Genomic DNA, 20745 nt, shown 5'->3' with positions numbered 1-20745 from the left:
TCAGCTCAGGTCACGATCTCATGGCTCCTGAGATCAAGCCCTGCGTCAGGCTCCATGCTGACAGCAGGGAGCCTGCTTGGGATTCTCCCTCTCCCTCTCCCTCTCTCTCTGTCCCTCCCCTGCTCACAATCTCTCGCGCGCGCTCTCTCTCTCTCAATAAATAAATAAATAAAAATAGAAACTTGAAAAAAAAAATAAATAAAATGATGGCAAAAACCAAGAGAGGGAAAGAATTTTTATTATTTATTCAATATCATCAAATTATTTATCCAAAACAGCTTCAATCTCAAGAGGGTATTACACTTTATAATTATGAATTTATTAGAGTTACAGAATAGAAGATTTATATTCACTTTAAATTAATACTCACTACTCCACGAAGGCTGCCAAGTTTCAGGATGATGTCCTGAGATGCTCAAACAGATTTTCTTGCCTACTTCAAATCGTCCATTAGCCTTAGGAATAAATAAGGCATTTAAAAAACTATTTATGTGTTTAATATTGTATACTTTATAAGTATAAATATATTTTACAAGTAAACAATTTTTTAAAAAAATTCTTAACATAATCTCCAAGGGGACACAGACTTTTGTCCTCTTATAGATACTCCACAAATATTGGTTGAATTCTGAAAGAACAATAAAAGCTGTTTTTAGAAGTTGTAGCACCTAGGGGCACCTGGGTGGCTCAGTCAGTTGAGCGTCCAACTCTTGATTTCAGCTCAGATCATGATCTTATGGTTTGTGGGATCAAGCCCCGCATTCCACTTTGTGATGAGAACACGGAGCCTGCTTGGTATTCTCTCTCCCTCTCTCTCTGCCCCTCCCTCACTTGCACACACCCACGCATGCTTTCTCTCAAAATAAACAAACTTAAAAAAAAAAAAGGGTTGTAGCACTATTTTGAAACTGAGTTGCATAACTGAAATCTACATACATAATTGATGTATAAAGATGTCCTGATGTCCTACTCTGAGCCCAGTACCGCACAAGGCCCTGTGAAGGATCTAAAAGAGAAGATATACAGAGGCTGGAATAAAACCTAAGAACTTGGTGTTACCTAATTAGATATTGGTGCAGAAGGCTCTGACACTGAAGTGATTTCCATAAGGATGATACAATTTCATAAGACAGGAACACAAAAGAGTCAGATCAGAGATAATGATTTCAGTTTTGGACATGGATCTGTTGTCTTGGTAGAAGAGCTATGGATGACGTATAGCAGATAGGCAGAAATAGAGACCTGCTGATGTCAGACAATAAACATTTTTGGTATCTGGCTTAACAGAGGTGACTGATGAAACCATTTTATAGAAAGAAGAGAAAACAGCTGAAGTCTGAACTTGTAGAATATCCATATTTAAGGGAAGGATAAGGAAGAAGAGGCATGAAGTTAGAATACAAGCTCTACATGGCCAGAGAATTTAACTTATTCTCTGCCACACCTACAGGGTACATGACATATGTTTAACAAATACTTGTTGAATGAAGATTGGAGAAGACTTTTCAAAAGAGAGGAAGTGAACCAGAAAAATACTGACAATCAGGAGGGCAGGACTGATTCTCAGCCAGTGTGTTAACCATGACCATATATTGGGTAACTACTGGAATATTTCTATACTTCCGGTGAAAGCTGCTGCCCCAACTATTCCTCCCTGCCAGTTTCTCCATGCACCAGCCCCACCCCTGGACCACTTGGCTCTCCACATGATCTAGCAACTAAAAAGGGACTCCTAACACAGTAGGGCAACCCCCAGGACTACCCCCAGCATTAACAATTCTCAACAACACCTAATGTGTGTTAAGCAGCAAATTTTATATGCTAGGAACTTTATATTGTGATTATATTTACCATACACAAGCCTTGACAGACGAGAAAAGTGAATTTCAATGAGATTATATAACCTGCCTATGATGTAATGGCAAGAGCAGTGGTCAGAATCCAGGTCTACTGGCTCTGAAACTAATGCTCTTTCCACTACACCAAATATAGGTAAAAGCAGCATTAGTTTGGTATTTATTAATGAATACCTTGTGTTTCACCATTTGCCACTCCATGTGTGTCAGATATTTAACTTAGATGGACTGGGATGAAGACCGAAAAGGGGCAGCGGGATTTTTGAAACTAGTCCCTGAAATTGGTGTAGTAAGCATGTAGAAACCAGACTGCAACAGACTAAACTTGAGTAAGGATGTCTTGAACTTATCCAAGAGAAAATACAACAGTTTAAAGAGGTAGGAGAGACACAGAAAGGTTTTCGTTTTTTTCAATGTTTGTTTATTTTTCGAGGGAGAGAGAAACAGAGTGCAAGTGGGGAAGGGGTAGAGAGAGAGGAAGACACAGAATCCGAAGCAGGCTCCAGGCTCCCAGCTGTCAGCACAGAGCCTGACACAGGACTTAAACCTGCATACAGTGAGATCATGACCTGAGCTGAAGTCAGATGCTCAACCAACTGATGCACCCATGTACCCCAACAGACAAAGGTTTCTGTGTTTTGCTTTGCTTTTTTCAAGGTTAGGGAATACTTAGACATACTTGCAAATTAAAGAAACGAGGGAAAGAATGCTTAACAAATAAGAGAGAAATTTACCCTGAAGGAACAACATCCCAGGATAAATAAGAGAATACTGGATCAACAGCTTTCTTCCACATGGAGGTAAAATATGTGACGATAGAAATTCTAAGATCTAAACAGAAATAACAGAGGGGTGCCTGGGTGGCTCAGTCAGTTAAGCATTCAACTCTTGATCTCAGTTCAGGTCATAATCTCATGGTTTGTGGGATCGAGCCCCAAGTAGGGTTCTGCACTGACAGCTCAGAGACTGCTTGGGATACTCTCTCCCTCTCTCTCTGCCCTTCCCTCACTTGCACATGCCCACGCACACTTTCTCTCTCTCAAAATAAGTAAATTTTAAAAAATAGTAATAATATAACTAACATTTATTAAGGACTCTGTGACAGCTCTTACTTTAAGAGCTGTATAGGAAAATGAGGAAAGGAGTGTAACAAAGTTGAAAAGTTGAAGGAAATGATGCGATTAAGAGATATAATATCATTACCCTCTACTGAGTACTTACCAAGTGCCAGACACTGCCTAGCACTTTGCATACATTAATTCATTGAATCCTATCACCTACACTATGGCCACTATGCATTCATTAGCATCAATAATTCCTAGGAATTATTTTTTGGGGAAAATAATTGTACTACCAAGGCGTGGTCCCCAAAGACAAAATTATAATAATGTTCCACTTTATTTCTTAATGAAAATGAGTATGCTAACCACACTCTGTAGTCGCCATGAAGAGTTAAACCACAAGTATTCCAAAAAGCCAAAAATTCTTACCGTTAAAAGAATAATGCTTGGTGGTTTCATGGGATACTCAGGGGGCAGTACTATTCGTCCATGATAAACTCCTCCATCAAAATCAGAATCTGGGGGCCCTCTAACTGTGAAGTGCCATTCAAAAAGGTTATCCTGATCAAAAAAAATAACCAGCAAGAAATTAGTAACATTAAAAGGTCTGATCATCTTTATCAAGGAGTATCAGAAATACTCCTAGATAAGAAAAATCAAATGTTTCACATTATTACTAAAATAGTTTCTAATGCACAAAATGTCTCAAGTATAAAAGTTATAAATAAAAGTTATTAATCTAGTTTCCATGTCCCACAAGAGCTAAAATTTAAACAAATGCATTTTAAAAAGCTGAGCACTGTTATATATTCATAAATTAGATTCCACATTTAATTAAGCTGGAAATTAATCCTTGAATACTAATTAGTGATAATTATTATATAATCAAATAATTACTGTAAAATTACTGTTACTATTTTAACAAACTTTAAAAAATTATCCCTCATGGATGCTTAAGAGCCTATTTATTTATAAGTAGTCAGTAATATTAATAAATATGCTATCAATATCATCTTAGAGTTCCCAAGTACTTTACAGTTTACAGTGTGCAAAATTACATTTTATTCTCACTAATGTCATGGAAACCAGACTGAGCACATTTAAATACAGATGGGAAGACTAAAAAGAGATAGAGATGTGTGTGCAAAAAGCCTAGACTAACTGCAGAGGCCCCTCAAGGAGCCAGATCTTTCAAAGTATAAAGAGTTTGGGGTTCTTTCCATTCCCCCTCCCTCCCTCATACTCAAAACATAAAACCAATTTAGCATCTGAGACCATTTTACAGAAACCGGAAATTTGCTTCTAAAATGTCAGATTCTGAATGGCTAATGAAATAAATACTTAGAAAATATAGGGAGTAAAATATGTCAATAAACCACATCAAACACATCTGTAATGACTCAAAGCAATGAAAAAACAATTTTAAGTAATTAGTTTAAAATATTAAAGTATTGGGGCGCCTGGGTGGCTCAGCTGGTTAAGCATCTGACTTTGGCTTAGGTCACAATTTTCACAGTTCATGAGTTCAAGCCCCACATCAGGCTCTCTACTGTCAGTGCAGAGCCAGCTTCCTATCTTCTGTCTCCCTTTCTCTCTGCCCTCCCCCACCTCGCACATTCTCTCTCAAACATAAACATTTAAAAAAATAATAAAATGTTTTTAAAAATAAATAAATAAAAATAAGATATTAAAGCATTAAAATCCACATGTAAGAGGGGTGCCTGGGTGGCTCAGTCGGTTAAGTGTCCGACTTCGGCTCAGGTCATGATCTCATGGTCCATGAGTTCAAGCCCCATGTTGGGCTCTGTGCTGACAGCTCAGAGCCTGAAGCCTGCTTTGGATTCTGTGCCCGTCCCCCTCTCTGCCCCTCCCCCTACTCGTGCTCTGTCTCTCAAAAATAATTAAATGTTAAAAAAAAATTTTTTTTTAATCCACATGCTAAGACATGGGAGATAGAAACTTACCTCTAATGGCTGTGCATGGTAATGATCTGTTGGATCTTTCAATTCTGCTGCTTCTTTCATTAAACGTTTAACAGCTAAAATAAAATTCATAAGATAGAGACATTTAAAATACACTTTTCCAAGAGATTAGCACAAATTCACAAACCTAATGAAAGAGTTCCTATTTCAATAAAAACTGTACAGAGGACTAGTTCAACTGAGTATATGGTTAAAGTTTAATTATGGGATAATGGTAATAATCAGAGAGGGGAAGGACATGGCATTAGAAGAGTTATATATTAAATTAAATACTTAGGGCAGTTTCATAAAGACACTATTTTTATTTAATAAGCACTTTCATAAACACTAACTCATGTAATCCTCAAAACAATGATAGACTTGGTGGCTCAGTCAGTTAAGCATCTGACTCTTGATTTTGGCTCAGGTCATGATGTCATAGTTGATGGGATAGAGCCCCACACGGGGCTCCTTGCTGACAGCGTGGAATCTACTTGGGATCCTCTCTCTCTCTCCTTCTCTCTGCCTCTCCCCCTGCTTGCGTGCACCACCTCTCTCTCTCTCAAAATGAATAAACTTTTTACAAAATTCCCATTTTCCAGACTAAGAAACTGAAACATGGAGAGATTACATAACTTGTCCAAGTCCAGACAGCTGGTCAATGACAGCTGGAATTCTAACACGGGCATTCCAACTCTATTTTGTTAAAATATCTGTATTAACAAAAATGTGCCCTCCGGAATTCATGCTTATGAACGGTAGACCCTGTATCTTCCTATACAGGGAGGATATCCTCTACCTCTTGGGAATTTTCACCCACTATTTTGCATTAATTTAAATGGGACTGTCCCCAGGGGTCACTAAATCTCCACAGCTCTAATTGAATTTTTTTTTTTTTAAGGTATGCTCCAATGTTCCACGCCCAATGCCAGACCCTGACGGAGATCAACAGTCACATGCTCTACCAACTGAGCCAGCCAGGTACCCCTTGAATTCCTTTCTGAGAAGACTCTTCAGCTTAATTAAAACCTCCAATCAACTCACCCCATAAATTTCTGTAACCACCTATATCTATATTCACGTCCTTCTTTATCCATACCTTTGGCTCTTAGGAATTCCTCATTTATACTCCCCTAATAAAATATAATTCTAGCTGACCCAACCCAACCATCTTCTTATTTGGTATCTATACCCAAACAGCTGAGCATTACTGAAGGAGAGGGTAAAAAAAGTCACAGAGGCAGGCACACTGATGTCATTACAGAGTTATTATCGACAACTTCCACCAGGACACAATGCCACCCAACGTTCCAGAATCTCTCTGGTAAGCCAGGCAGCCCACTCCAGCCAGCACCCCAAGACTATTTCACACCTGTTTACTCCTCATCTCACTCCTCTTTCACCTCTTACAGTTAATGGCACAGCCTTTTACTTCCATGATAAATGACTGTCAGCAGCCTATCACAACCTACAAATCCTATCTGTACCTGTACCCTCCTTCCTTCCCTACTGGTCCTCAAAGGTCAATCCTTTGATCCCAGCCCCTCAAACCTCAAGCTGTAGGTGCTAAAAAATGTCAAGATACTGGCATAGGACTGTAAAGCCAGGAAAAAACCAGGTAGCCCATGGCTCCCCAAAATTCTGCTTGAAAACCAACTGATATAGTTCAATGTGCTATAAGAGAAGTATGTACCAGGTGGGCACCTAACCTGACAGCAGACAGAAGAGAAAAGGAGTCAGGCAGGCACTGACATCTGAAAGAAAAACAGTGGGAATTATGCATGGGTATGAATAGGCAGAGGAAACAATAAAAGTAAAATGCATGGAGGTACAGGTATGGAATGAAAGAGGTTAACTGAGCACAACTCCCACACACATACAACCAAACAGTTCAGTATGTATCAGGACTTCTGCATAAAATTTCCTTTTAATCAAGGGTTCCTAAGTGGGGGAAAGCGTTCATAACTCACTATCCTACTCCATCATTATTCGTTCTTTTCTATCTCCTACATCAAACCAGGTCCTTGTAGGCACAGACTTTGTTCACTTGATCAAAGTATTTGAACATCAAATAGATACTGAGTTCATATTAGATGTTACAGCTGCAAACAACATATAGTTGTGGTTATCAAGGAGCTTGTAGTCTTGGGGCAGGTGGTGGAGGTAGGGGGCAGGGAGTCAAAGAATTGAACAAAGTCTAGTGTCTAGAACATGGGGGGAAATGTATCTCAATGTTCACATACATGTTTCTAATCTAGTATTTGTCATGGTCCTCAGCTTGCAATGCTGTTCCCACTCCCACTCCCCATCTAGACAGGCTTTAAGGAACTTCCTTAGGAATGTCTTCCAGACAACTTCCCTTGTGCACCCCGAAGAATGACTAGAGATGCCCATCTGATAGATAAAAATCTCTGAGGAGTCCTGGGAGGGGAATAGAGACCAGAAATACTCTCCAAGTTAGTTATTCTAATGGTCAGTCCCATCTGGAAGCCACTACCGTAGAAACTAGGTTGAGACTCCTTGCTCTAAGCCCTAACACCCTGTATTTTATCTTTTATAAAATTTATAAAATCTCACTTGTAATTACTTAACACCTGTCTGCTGTGAAACAATTTACTTCACTGCAGGCTCCTCAGGGCTTAGCACATAGTAAACACCCAAATATTAGTTTAATTGAATTTTACTATCATGCTCCCAAAAAATCTTTCTAAGCATCTGGTTAAAAGCAATGGTTTTCAAACTTATTTGACAATAAAATCCTTTGTTCAAAAAAAAGCTTAATGAGAACCTCAATATGTACAACAGGTAACAGAGCTGTTTTGGTTGGGGATGGAGGGGCCTTCAGGCTGTTTACGCCCTTCAACCTAGTCAGTCTATCGAAGGGGCCCGTGGAACAAGGATTGAAAAACCTTGGTTTAAAGCCACAGGAAAATATCATTCTTTCAAATTAATATTAGATATAAATAAAATCATGGAAGCTGCTATGAAGTTAATTCATTTGGCTGCTGTCGGCAATCAAAGATGCCATGGAGATTGTTTTTTTCTTCATTTCTCATCAGCTGGCTGAATGATTAAGCTGAAGAAATCTATTTTATGTTATTGCAAACTCTTTCCACATTTTCTCCGCCTCTCCCCCACTCAGCTCAATTCAACAGGAAAGAAAAAAAATAAACACCCAGTAGTACTTGGATATTACAAGAGATGTTAAGAAAGGATCAGAATTGAATTAAGAACAACTGATAACAATTGAATAAAGGAACAATCATGTGTTCCACAACTAAACATACTGATTTTCATAGTTCACAGACCACACAGGCACGTACCATGTGAGTGCTAAAGCCATGCAGCCAAATAGAAGGTAATATTAGTCTAGTGTTCTCATAATCTTTTTTTCCCTGAAATGACATTACATATATTATAAATGCCTTAGTGCAAAAGACTGTGGACTCTGAATTAGAGCTGCATTAAACCTCTGGCTCCTATATTCTGTAGCTCTAAATCCTTAAATAAATCACTTAATCTTATTCTGCCTCAATGTTCATATCTGTCAAATGGGAGTCAATAATATCTTCACGTAATTCTCTTTTCCTTCCTCTCCCCCACCTCTTCCCCAGGTCACAAGTTATTGTCAGAAATAGACTGGGATATAAGACCCTCTCAAAATTCTCCCTGGTTCAAAACCAGACAATGAGGGGACACCTGGGTGGCTAGTTAGGTTAAGCGTCTGACTTCGGCTCAGGTCATGATCTCGCAGTTCATGAGTTTGAGCTCTGCATGGCCTCTGTGCTGACACCTCAGAGCGTGGAGCCTGCTTCGGATTGTGTCTCCCTCTCTCTCTGCCCCTCCCCTGCTTGAGCTCTGTCTCTCTCTCTCTCTCAAAAATAAATATTGAAAAAAATTTTTTAAAAACAACAGACAATGAGCATATATAGTCGGCCTCATGGCATGGCTCCCTGGTTCCCAAGGAGAACTATCACTACGGGATAGTCAAGTTTCAAACTACTGCCTGGCAACTAGGTCTAGAACATGGTCTGCCACTCCTGATACTCCATCTCTTGTTATCACATACAGAGAAACTTTTTCCGATCATCTCCTCTCTTACCTCTTTGCAAGATTATTCAAGGAATTCTACTATGGTGACACACAATATGCCAGGGAAGGAAAGGAGACGGGGAATACCTGCATGCCTGCTCTTGTTCTTTTCTACGGAGACCACAGGATCACTCTGGATCCAAACTCTAGCCTCTATGGGCCTAGGCATTAGCAATAGCAACCTTCAAATACCCAGGCTCTACCTCTCTAGGCTTACATTGGGCTTTGAAGACAAAGCCCAGCTAAAGGGATGTTTTCCAGGTCACTGTCTCTCAAGCATCTATTTCTCTTAGAAAGAAAATATCTTGGGCTCCTGGGTAGCTCAGCTGGTTAAGCATCAGACTTTGGTTCAGGTCATGATCTCACGTTTGTGGGTTCAAGCCCTGTGTGTCACGCTCTGTGCTGACAGCTCAGAGCCTGGAGCCTGCTTTGGGTTCTGTGTCTCCCTTTCTGTCTGTCCCTCCCAGGCTCGCACTCTCGCTCTCTCAAAAATAAATAAACATTAAAAAAAGTTCTTTTAAAAAGAAAGAAAGCAAATATCTTAATATAATCAATCTCCAAAGCATGGGTAAAATGCAGAAGGAGGGTATATTGGGGATATGAACCCAATGTCTGCTCCCCAAGTGCCTCTTCCTACTCCCATAATGAAGGCACTTAAGCAAATGTTTAAAGACTAGTGTTTCTGTCCAGAAAGACCCTACAAAAGTATCCATTCAACAAACATTTAAAAAAATGTCCAAGTGATGGAGACCGAATAACCAAGACCTGCTTCTTGCCTTCAAAAAACTCACAGTGAGAAAGATATTAAAACAATTGAAATACAAACACTGACCAAGTATGTACAAACATAGGGACTACCTTATAGTCTACCTAATTGCTTAAGATAGCTGGACAAGGCCGAACCTTAAAGAAGCTTGAAGAATAGGAATTTCCAATGGATTAAAGGGAAGCCATGCCAAGCAGAGCTTTCAACAGGGACCAAGGCATACAGGTGAGAAGAGCTACTCCATCTGGATAGTCACTTGGGCGAAATGGATACATGGCAAAAATGCAAAAGAGGGAAAAAAAATAAAAAAGCAACGGAGCACAGTTGTAGTAGTCTCGACTAGGTTGGTGAGAAAGACAAGGATCAAATCGTGAGCAGCCATGTAGACCAAACTGAACACTATACTTTTAATGTTATCCATAGCTATTAGGAAGACACTGAAATTTTTTCAATTTAAGGACTGATCTAATCAGTTTTGTTTTTTGTTTTACTGGAGCTGGTGACAAAAGTGACTGAATAGATAAATATGTGTGTGTGTATACTGGCACCCATGCAAGTATGCCTGTGTGTGTGTGTATGTGTGTGTGTGTGTGTGTGTGTGTGTGTGTGTGTGTGTGTGTGTCGGTGTGGGTGTGGGTGTGGGTGTGTGGTGTTCGTTCCAGGGTAGGGGGTAGACTAAGGAGTAGACCAAGAGATCAAAGATAATTCCCATGGGTGCCTAGTTGCTGTCAATCCTGGAATAAGGGATGAGGGGACTCTGGAGGAGGAGAGTAAACTGATGAGTTTGGTTTTTTATTACCTCATAGAGATTTTTTCAGTGTGGGGGAAATCTGGGTGAAGATGTTGAATCACCAGTAATTCCAGGTATACTACAGCCTAGGAAAAGGGCTGAATTGGACATTAAAGCTTGAGAATAATTAGCATGAAGGTCCAGCCAACACTAAGGGTATATGGCTAGAACAGCTCCCAGGTTTCTGGTGCAGACAGTGGGTGCCTTTGCTCCAGTCTCTCACCAATCACCTCCTGAACACGGCCATAGACCCCTTCTGAAGAAAGCTACCACAAGAGTTCTCTACACATAGGTCACCCTACTTTGTATTCTGAAATCCTACTACCTTGGCCAGAGCAGACCCAAAAAGGGATCAGGGAGCTTGATCCAGAACAACCACTGATGAGCTAAGTCAGAGGCTTAATGAGGTAGCTCCACACAGAACTTTACCCCTAACCACAAGTCCATTCCAGAAAAATCACAAAGAAATACGTTTTCCCACTTACAAACTGAACATACGTACTAGCCACATACTAGCACACTGGCCCTTTACCAGTTATGTGTATTCTCCTAATTGTGCCATGCATATGTCTAATTAGAAAGAGTTATATCTCTTCCATTGTGAAGTGCTTTTAATCACTTTCTTTCACACATGGATTACTCTAAAAATACCACACGACTGAGAATAAAACAAAGGAAGCATTTTCACCATGTTTACTAGCATCTCTGGTAAGTCCCATATCTCATCTAATTCACCTTCACCATGAACTCCAAATGATCCACAGAGTAACTAATAAAAAAGATTTTAAAAAATGATCTCAGGTAGAACAACACCACCACCTTTGAGGAAATGATACCAAAAAGAGGAAGCAATTTACAACACAGCATGAAGCATGTCCACAAAAGCTCAGCCGGCTGACAGATCAGATACTTTGGAAATGCACAAAATTCCGGAGAATTTTTTTAAGTTTGTTTATTTATTTTGAGAGGGAGAGCACAAGCAGGAAGCGGGGGAGGGGCAGAGAGAGATGGGGAGAGAGGATCCAATGAAGGTTCTGTGCTATCAGTGCAGAGCCGGACGTGGGGTTCAATACCACAAACCATGAGATCATGACCTGAGACGACATCAAAAGTCAGACACTTAATGGACTAGCTACCCAGGTGCCCCAAAATTCTGGAGAATTTTAAAAGCTTTTCATAACCTCAGGCATGATAACCTATCAAAACTGAGCAATGTGTAGACAGTGCAGGGCCTAGTTGAGATTCTCTCTCTCCCTCTCTCTCTCTACCCCTCCCCCACTTGTGCTTTCTTTCTCAAAATAAATAAACTTAAAAAAAGAAAACTGAGCAATGTGCTATTAAAAACAATGTCTTTGGATCCACCAGTTTTCCCTTCCAAACTGCATTATTACTCACATTTGCATTATTCTCTGGACACTCCATCAAGTATCTCAGCTGTCCTAAGGAACTTGGTATCCTGTGACCACGGTACATTTTTTTTAATTTTTAAAAATTTTTTCATGTTTATTTTTGTGAGAGAGAGAGAGACAGAGTGGGAGCAGGAAGGGGAGGGGCAGAGAGAGAGGGAGACACAGAATCTGAAGCAGGCTCCAGGCTCTGAGCTGTCAACACAGAGCCCGATACAGTGCTCAAACCCATTAATGGCAAGATCCAAGATCGTGACCTGAGCCAAAGTCATACACTTAGCCGACTGAACCACCCAGGAGCCCCCAGAGTCACCATACATTTTTACCCATATAGTTTTATTTACATCTACAACAATCTAGGGGCCCCTGGGTGGCTCAGGTGGTTGAGTGTATGACTTCAGCTCAGGTCATGATTTCACCGTCCGTGGGTTCGAGCCCACATCAGGCTCTGTGCTGACAGCTCAGATCTGTGCTGGAGCCTGCTTCAGATTCTGGGTCTGCCTCTCTCTCTGCCCCTCCCCTGATCACGCTCTGTCTCTCTCTCTCTCAAAAATAAACATAAAAAATAATCTACAACAATCTAAACAATTTAAGCATTCTACCATGTATCCTTAAAACCAAAGTTTTCTTTCCCTCTTTGTCTTTTATTTTCCCCTTTTTCCCCTCTAGTGTTCTTAAGAGATGGGGAATGGAGAGCCATTAACCAAACTGAAATTGAATTGTATAAATGCATCTCTTGGAAAGCCCATAGCCTTCACTAGATTTTTAAAGGAGTCTATGGGCCCATACATGGTATGACCCATTCTACACACTTGGTCACCTAAGAACATTTCTCAGCCTGAAAGCACTCAAGCTAACAAAGCTCTGCTCAATCAATAACCTCAAGCTTTTCTGGAGTTTCTACATATTAAGTATTTTTTAAAAATCAAAGACTCACATGTCCGCTCTTTCCATAAAGATGCTAATCTTACTGATTCCTAATGAAAAGATGCTTTCTTGTAATGAAAAAATAAACAGCAGCAATATTTGGCCAAACCACCACTAATATTCTAGGAATATCATTTTAGAGCTGAACTGTGGAGTTTGTCCCTCCTGACAATTTTATCAAGGTACACATAGAATAAATACCATTTACAGAAACTAGTGGTTCATTTCCAGCCTGCCTTAATATGAGAGAGCTGCTTGATTTTCGTGCATCTTCATAATGCACCAGAAAAGAACTTGAGGCTAGGACTGTTTGGGCTGTTTTGTAAATGAAGCAGGGGCACTAAGTACAGAAAAATAAGTCTTTATGACCGAATATAGATATATATCATGTTAGTCGGCATGGCAAAAATCATGGTTAAGCACTAAAGGGCTTGGCTCATCTAACTAGTTTTCTTAGCGCTTTGGTTAGTTGGTTTAATACAGAGTATTTCCTCTAGGTCTTTAATTCTATTTGCCCCCAAATGCTGCAAAGGCGATATTTAAACAACCAAATCCTCACGTGTAAGTGAGTGAAACAGCTAATATAAGTCCGGTGGCAGCGACGAAAGGATAACGACGGTCGGTGTTCAGGGTGCAGGTACCGACGGCACGGCGCTGTTAACTATTACCCACAGACATCATCTTTACATCTGTTCTTAGATATGAGTTTATGACCCAGCACTGCGCAACCAACAAGAGGAAAGGGAAAGTCCAGGTACTGCGGGGAACTGGCCAGTCCCCGGACTGGCAGCCGGTGCCCGCCCGGCCGCCCTGCGGCCTGCACCATCCCGGCAGGCGGCGGTCTCGCGTAGAGCGCGAAACCCGGGGCGGAGCCGCGAGTGGCGGCGGACGCGAGGGAACCGCAGCGCCCGACCCGGGGTCCGGGGTCACTCCGCCCTCCCCGGCCACCCGCCGGCGCCGCCCACCGCCTCCAGCCCTGCTCACCCGGGCTCTTCAGGTTGTAGCGGGTCTCCATGGCGGATCGCTGGCCCGGCTCCGGCCTCCCGGCCAGCCGCCTCCACCTTTCCGCGCCGCCGCCGGTGTGAAAGCGCGGCTCAGGCCGATTGGGCCAGGCCGAGGGAGCCTCCGCAGACGCCGCCCAGCCCCGGCCCCGACTGCAGGCAGGAGGGTGAAGGCGGGGCGCGGGCTTCGCGATGGCACCGCCTCCCCCGCGGCTCCCCCGCCTCCCTGAGGGCGGGGCAGGCGCCGGCGCCGGCCGGGGAGTCGCTGTACCGGGCGCCCGGGCTGGAGGTAAGCTTTCCCGTCTGGCCCCGGGCCCAACCCCGCCGCGGCCGCCCGGCCTGCGTCACCCGCCCTCGCCCGGGTTTTGTGAAGTTGCCCTGACGTGGCGGTCGCTTCGTGGCCGTCGGTCGGCCGGCTCCGGCGTCCGTCACTGCGTAGTCGCCGCTGGCCCCGCGGAAAGCGCTCCGGGGTCTGCAAAAGCGTACGGCGCCCTCGTCTGCCCCTCGCCCAGGCCCAGCGGAAGCCGACCTTTTGCCGGGCCTGTCCGGGGTCCCCCGGCGCTCGCGGGTATTACGGAAGAACGGCGCGGCCGGAAGCGGCCCAGCCCTACTCGCCGCCGGTGGGCTCCTGGAGCCCGGGCCTGAGAGTCCAGAGGGGCCCGGGCTCCGGCTGCCCGCGCGCTGCACAGCCTTGTCTGTGATCCAGTATAGCTGATGGGAGTGGGAACAGTTACGTGCGGAAGGGAAAATCCAGTGATAAAGGAATGGAGTAGGATTTTTAGAACAGTTTTTTTAAGATAATGTCATCAGGTGCAAGACACTTGTAAGCATTTATTTATAGTTAGTTATAAATAAATGTGACTTGCCAAATAAAACTAAGGGAATTACGTTGAATTTGCGGGAAAGCATACAAATACGTAAGGTTGAACCTCAGAGGACACAGTTCATGCTTCATTATGGAAAAAATGGGATTAAGAGAAAGAGGGCTTGGGTTCTTGAAGGCCTAAAGGAGGGGCGAGAATTTAGGAAAGAGGGAGGGATTGGCAGACTAGGGAGGATGAAGAGGGAAGGAAGGAATTCTAGGTGAGATGAAGAAGGGTTAATCCTCCTGGCCAAGTTACATTTTGTTATATAAAGAATTGTACCAGCAACCTTTTGTAAAGAGTGAAATTGGGAGGGAAGGGAAGAAATGGAGGATATCTAAAATAAAATTAGATGATATCTTTCAAGCCTTTCCATGTTGTTGTTTTCTGAAAAGTAAAGGGATAATCAGATTGGCTGAGATGCGCAAACCAAACCAAACCCCAATGTGCTGCTTCGTTCATTTTTTCATTCTTTGTTATTAAATCTTCAAATTGTCTAACATTTGACAGTTTTGCAAAAGCCAGTGGCAATAGGCCTCACAATGAAGAGGCTTGTGAAACAGGTATTATCATTCCTATCTGATAGCTAAGGAAACAGAGTTCTGAAAGCATTAGGAGCCTTTCAGTTACTCATCCTGCAGGTCGGTCAAATTCCGAATGCTGTAGTCTCTGGGGGCTCTCCTCCTTTATTTCCTCTGCACTGAGAGTGGGACATTTTTCTTTTCTTTTTAGAAGATACTACCACCTAGTCTGCTCCTTAGTGATGAAGAGGTTCAAGACAGCCCCCCCCCCCCCCCCCCAGAATGTGCCACTTGACATATGGATTATTTTGAGTTGAAGGCGCTTGAGACCCTGCAAGCTGAAGAGAAACTTTTGTCCGTCTCTTAACCACACAGAAAAATCTAAATTGGGGGTATTTCCCAGAAAAAGGATTGTTAGCAGAGATAAATTTTATCTGAGTGACCCATCTGTATTGCAGAGCAAATGTCTAATAACCAAACATCTGTTCTCCTTATTGCCCTGTGAAGTGCCTTCCTTTCCTCTGAAGTCCCAGACCCGGAGCCCTTCTCCTTAGTTCAGGATGACATACAAGCCTCATTTTGCCTGACTTTGGAGTTTCCATGTCTATGTGGATTCCCTGTATGTATGCTGTTAACTTTTATTTTCTCCTGCTTATCTGTCTCGTGTCAATTTGATTCCTAGTCCTGCTAGAAGGACCTTGAAGGGAACAGGAGTTCTTGCTCCCTGAAAAGAGACAAAGAATTCTTGCTCCTTAACAGGCTTCTTTCCTCCACCAGACTGGCTCCATAGGAATTATAATCTCTCCTTTCTTGGTTAAAAACAAAAAAATTTATTCTGACAGTGTAGTTCATGGGCACATGTTAAAGTTTATTAAAGTTGTTGCAAGAGCAAAGACCTCTAGCAAGCCAATTGAAAGATTTCTCTCAGCAGAAACGTTTATAGAGAAAAGTTTATTTATTTACAACCACTATCGTTGCCCTATATGGTTCCTCTTTTCCTTAGATAGTAAAGAAGTCCTGTGAAGTGCAGGTCTACCACTCATCTTCATTTGCATCCTAGGAGCAAGGCCAGGACTATTCTGAGCATCTACTGTGTATTGGGCCCAGTACTGGGCACCTGATATACATCAATTCATTTATTCTTCACAACAATACTGACAGCAGCGTAGGTTATTTATACCCATTTTACTGATGAAGGCAGTTGAGGTCTCAGAAAAATGAGCAATTTTTGTAAAATTTATTTTTGAGACAGAGATAGAGCACAAGCAGGAGAGGGGCAGAGAGAGAGGGAGACACAGAATCTGAAGCAGGTTCCAGGCTCTGAGCTGTCAGCACAGAGCCCAACATGGGGCTTGAACTCATGGACCATGAGATCATGACCTGAGCCGAAGTCCGACACATAACCGACTGAGCCACCCAGGCACCATGAGCAATTTTTTTTTTTTTTTTAAGTAATCTCTGTATCCAACTGGGAGCTTGAACTCACAACCCCAAGATCAGGAGTCACATGCTGTACTGACTGAGCCAGCCAGGCTCCCCAAAGCAGTTTACTTTAATTCTCAGTTTTTTCCACTACATTACAAGTTCTTCTACTTCTAACATGCTATTTTTTTTTTATCATATTGATGAAAACAAATTTTTCTAGAATTTTATTTATTTCTCGATTTGAATACTTTGAAATCTTAAAAGTTTCAGCATCTTGTCCAAGGCTGTTTAGGAAGTGGAAGAACCCTGATTCAAGTCCAGGTCTTTTGGGTCTGAAACCTGGATTGTTTTTGCTACACTAGGAAGGAATCAGGCTATTTTGTGTCATGCAAGGTCTTTTTTCCCACCACCATTTGAAAATGGAAATGCTTGGGGCTCCTGGGTGGCTCAGTTGGTTGAGCAGCCAACTCTTGATTTTGGCTCAGGTCATGATCTCACAGTTCATGGGATCAAGCCCCGTGTCGGACTCCACACTGACAGTGAAGAGCCTGCCTGAGATTCTCCCTCTTCTCCTTTCTCTGCCCCTCCCCTGGTCCCAAATGTGTTCTCCCTCTCTCTCTCTTTCTCAAACATTTTTTTAAAAATATTTTTCCCATTAATAAGCAAAGTAGTAAATACAGTAGTAAACATTTGTTTGCAACATTATTAAAATCATTTTTACTGTGACTTTCTTTAAAATAACACTTTTTTGGAGACCCAATTTGCTGCCATAGTTTTGAATTATCTGACATCTTCCCCCAAATTATGGTTCTTGATATTAAAAATGAAGAAAAAGAAACCTGCTTAGTACTGTAGTTTTGCTTTGTTTACATGGATTGCATATCTTTGGTTTGTTTTTTTTGTTTTTTTTTTTCACAATAAAAGTGCTTTCATTTTTAAAAACTATTCCTTTAATCTCCACACCCAACATGGGGCTCAAACTCACAACCCTGAGACTGAGTCACATGCTCTTTCAGCCAGCCAGGTGCCCCTCACAATATAGACGCTTTTAAAATTAAAAGCAAAAATTACAGTGCTCATAGTGCTTACTCCCTAGTTCTGACGAACTGATGAGTTTAACAAGGGATCATTCGTTTCTAATCTTAGCTGTTAAGGAAACACCTGCCACTAAGATAAAGCTAGTTGCTCATGGATGAAAGAACAGGTACTTTGTGATGTGCCAGCAACTGTGTCTTCTCCCTCCCTCTTCCTGGGTCCTCTCCGAATTGCTCTTCAGGACAGATGGTTGCTGTCCCTCTGCCACTCTGTCTATGCCTTTTTTCTTATGGCCCCTACCCTGCCACACCAGTGTGTCATTCCCTGAACCTTTTTAGGCACTTGCTGATGGAAGAAACTTGGTCATCTACAAACTCGCCTGAATAACTTAGAACTCTGCTGTCTACCCTGAGAGCAGTTTCAGTTTCTATTCATTGGGAAATTGCAAAACGGCAAAAAATTAGTGTGAGTCGAATACTTTTAAACAAATTTGTGTTTTCTTCACCACTGCAGCATCCACAATCTTCCAAAAAGTCATAGTTGATAAAGATGTGAAACTTTCTTCAGTCTACAGACAATGCTCAACGCACACACAAATTACAAAACTTCGTAGAGAAATTCTGCAGCCCCAAGGCATTTCAGGAATATTATTACCATCTTTAGAACTAACAACTCAATGCTGCTTCCCATTAAAATCCAGTTTGCAAGCTTTGAATAACAGCCAAGTCATCATCTTCTAAAAAGCAGTCCTGGACTTCCCTACAGTTTATCCTTTTAGCACAAAATAACCGCAAGGTGCAGGTATGCCACCACTCCGCCTACCTTCTAGCCTCTTGTGAGAGAACGGCCGGGCCAGTCTCACTTCCCTGGAAACTGATGTTAGGTTTAGGTGCAGATGTTCTTAAATGGAAACATATAGCATATATGCCAGAATAGGAAGTAAAATTTTTCCAAGATACCATTCTTCAGAAAAAAGAGTTGCCTTAAGTTTTTGTCTTTGTCCTTTTTGAACAAAGTACTCTTCAGGAAGACAATATGTCTTGAAAGGGCCTCGAGCAATGGCAGTTTTCTAATAAGGGTTACCTAAAAAATTATGGGGGAAAGGTGAAGACATTCCTGAGGGTACGACCTTGGAGAATAAGCATAGGAGATCATTATTAGTAGGCTTTTTAAAAAGTCGCTGAAAAGAGAAACGTAAGAAGTACTTATTTGTGGAGATAGTGAATATAGAGGGGGGAAACATACGTGTCTTGATGTTTAACAAATGGTTTTTGGAGACCCCATAATATCTCCACTGACAGTATCCTATTCAATTTAAAACATGTTCTTTTTGGGTGAACCCTCTTGCATTGTTGGTGGGAATGCAAACTGGTAGAGCCACTCTGGAGAACAGCATGGAAGTTCCTCAAAAAGTGAAAAATAAAACTACCCTACAATCCAACAATTGCACTACTAGGTATTTATTCCAAAGGATACAAAAAATACAGATTTGAAGGGGTACATGCTCCCTGATGTTTATAGCAGCATTATCAACAATAACCAAACTATGGAAAGAGCCCAAATGTCCATCAATGGATGAATGGATAAAGAAGATGTGGTTTATATATACAATGGAATATTACTCAGCCATCGAAAAGAATGAAATCTTGCCATTTGCAACTACGTAGATGGAACTGGAGGGAATTATGCTAAGCAAAATAAGTCAGTAGAGAAAGACAAATACCATCTGATTTCGCACATGGAATTTAAGAAACAAAACAGATGAATGTATGGGAGGGGGAAGAAAGATAGAAACAAACCTTAAGAGACTCTTAAAGATAGAGGACAAACTGAGGGTTGGTAGAGGGATGTAGGTAGGGGTGGGCTAATGGGTGTTAAGGGGGCAGCTGTTGCAATGTATGTAAGTGATGAATCATTGAATTCTACTCCTGAAACAAATACTGCACTGTATGTTACCTAACTAGAATTTGGGTTGGGGGGGAAATACTCTTTTTTTTTTTTTAAACATTCTTTCTTAAACAGCCAAGAGGGAACTGTTAGATGATTCAAAATTTCCCATGATGATGAAAACCCTGCTGTACAAGATGCCTGTGAAGAATTAAATAGAATGATTTGAGTGGGGAAGAAATTTTTTTATTAATACCATTTTGTTAATTTGTTTTTGTAATACCATTTTATAATTTGTTATTTTAATATGAATAAATATTTAAATATCTAAAGTAACGCATGGTTTGGGAACTTGGGTGGTTCAGTTGGTTGAGCATCTGACTTTGGCTCAGGTCATGATCTCATGGCTTGTGAGTTCAAGTCCCACATTGGGCTGTGTGCTGACATCTCAGAGCCTGGAGCCTACTTGGAATTCTGTGTCTCTCTCTCTCTCTCTGCCCCTCCCCGCTCGCTCACGCACTCTCTTTCAAAAATAAATAAAACATTAAAAAAATTTAACAATTTAACTAGACTTTTTAAATTATTTAATTTACATCTATAAAAGTTTACATTCAAGGGGCACTTGAGTGGCTCAGTCAGTTGAGTGCCTGAGTCTGGATTTCTACTCTGGTCATGATCCTGGGGTCATGGGATCGAGCCCAGCCTCTGGTTCCAAGCTGAGCATGGAGCCTGCTTAAGATTCTCTCTCTCCCTCTGCCTCTCCCCGCCCCCTGCTTTTGCACACTCGCTCGCTCTCTCTCGTAAAAAAAAAAAAAAAAAAAAAAGTTTACATTCACATTGTTGATTAAATAAATTGGATTTTGAAAGCTACATAACCCAATTGGAAAAAGAAACTAACGCTGGAGACGTGTGTGTGTGTGTGTGTGTGTGTGTGTGTGTGTTAATGGAGGAGTGGAAGAGTGAAGAAAGCTCCCCTAGTGATTCTAACCCTAGTCTTCCATCATCTCTGCTTCTCATCCCTTTTAACAGCTATAAGGCCAAACAATGTCTCCCAATATATAAGACTTGCCTAGGATACATATTTAAAATACAAATTCCTAGACCTCTCCCCAGAGATTCAGATTCAAGAAGGCTGGAGTAGAGATGAGAATTTA

The 20745-nt window shown here is 41.7% G+C and overlaps 1 protein-coding gene across 2 annotated transcripts in view; it reads right to left on the bottom strand.

Annotated features, from left to right (window-relative positions):
* The window catches only part of UBE2J1 (ubiquitin conjugating enzyme E2 J1), a 29333-nt gene extending 15339 nt beyond the window's left edge, over positions 1 to 13994 (bottom strand). The window contains exons 1-4 of one of the 2 annotated variants that reach the window (XM_019442842.2): positions 13844 to 13994; positions 4882 to 4955; positions 3347 to 3478; positions 371 to 455 (exon numbers count right to left, since the gene is read on the bottom strand). In XM_019442842.2, the coding sequence (XP_019298387.1) occupies positions 371 to 455; positions 3347 to 3478; positions 4882 to 4955; positions 13844 to 13874 (322 nt within the window). In that variant the 5' untranslated portion in view covers positions 13875 to 13994. Of the gene's footprint in view, positions 1 to 370; positions 456 to 3346; positions 3479 to 4881; positions 4956 to 13418; positions 13459 to 13843 lie in introns of those variants that run through there. The other variant, XM_019442843.2, reaches the window with a different exon arrangement.
* Positions 13995 to 20745: the final 6751 nt, after the last annotated feature.

The sequence above is a fragment of the Panthera pardus genome, unplaced genomic scaffold (genome assembly GCF_024362965.1).
Source record: "Panthera pardus isolate Hobbes unplaced genomic scaffold, ASM2436296v1 HiC_scaffold_17, whole genome shotgun sequence".
NCBI classification, from domain to species: domain Eukaryota; kingdom Metazoa; phylum Chordata; class Mammalia; order Carnivora; family Felidae; genus Panthera; species Panthera pardus.
Note: the sequence above shows the minus strand (reverse complement) of the source record. Positions and strands in the feature narration are given on the sequence as shown.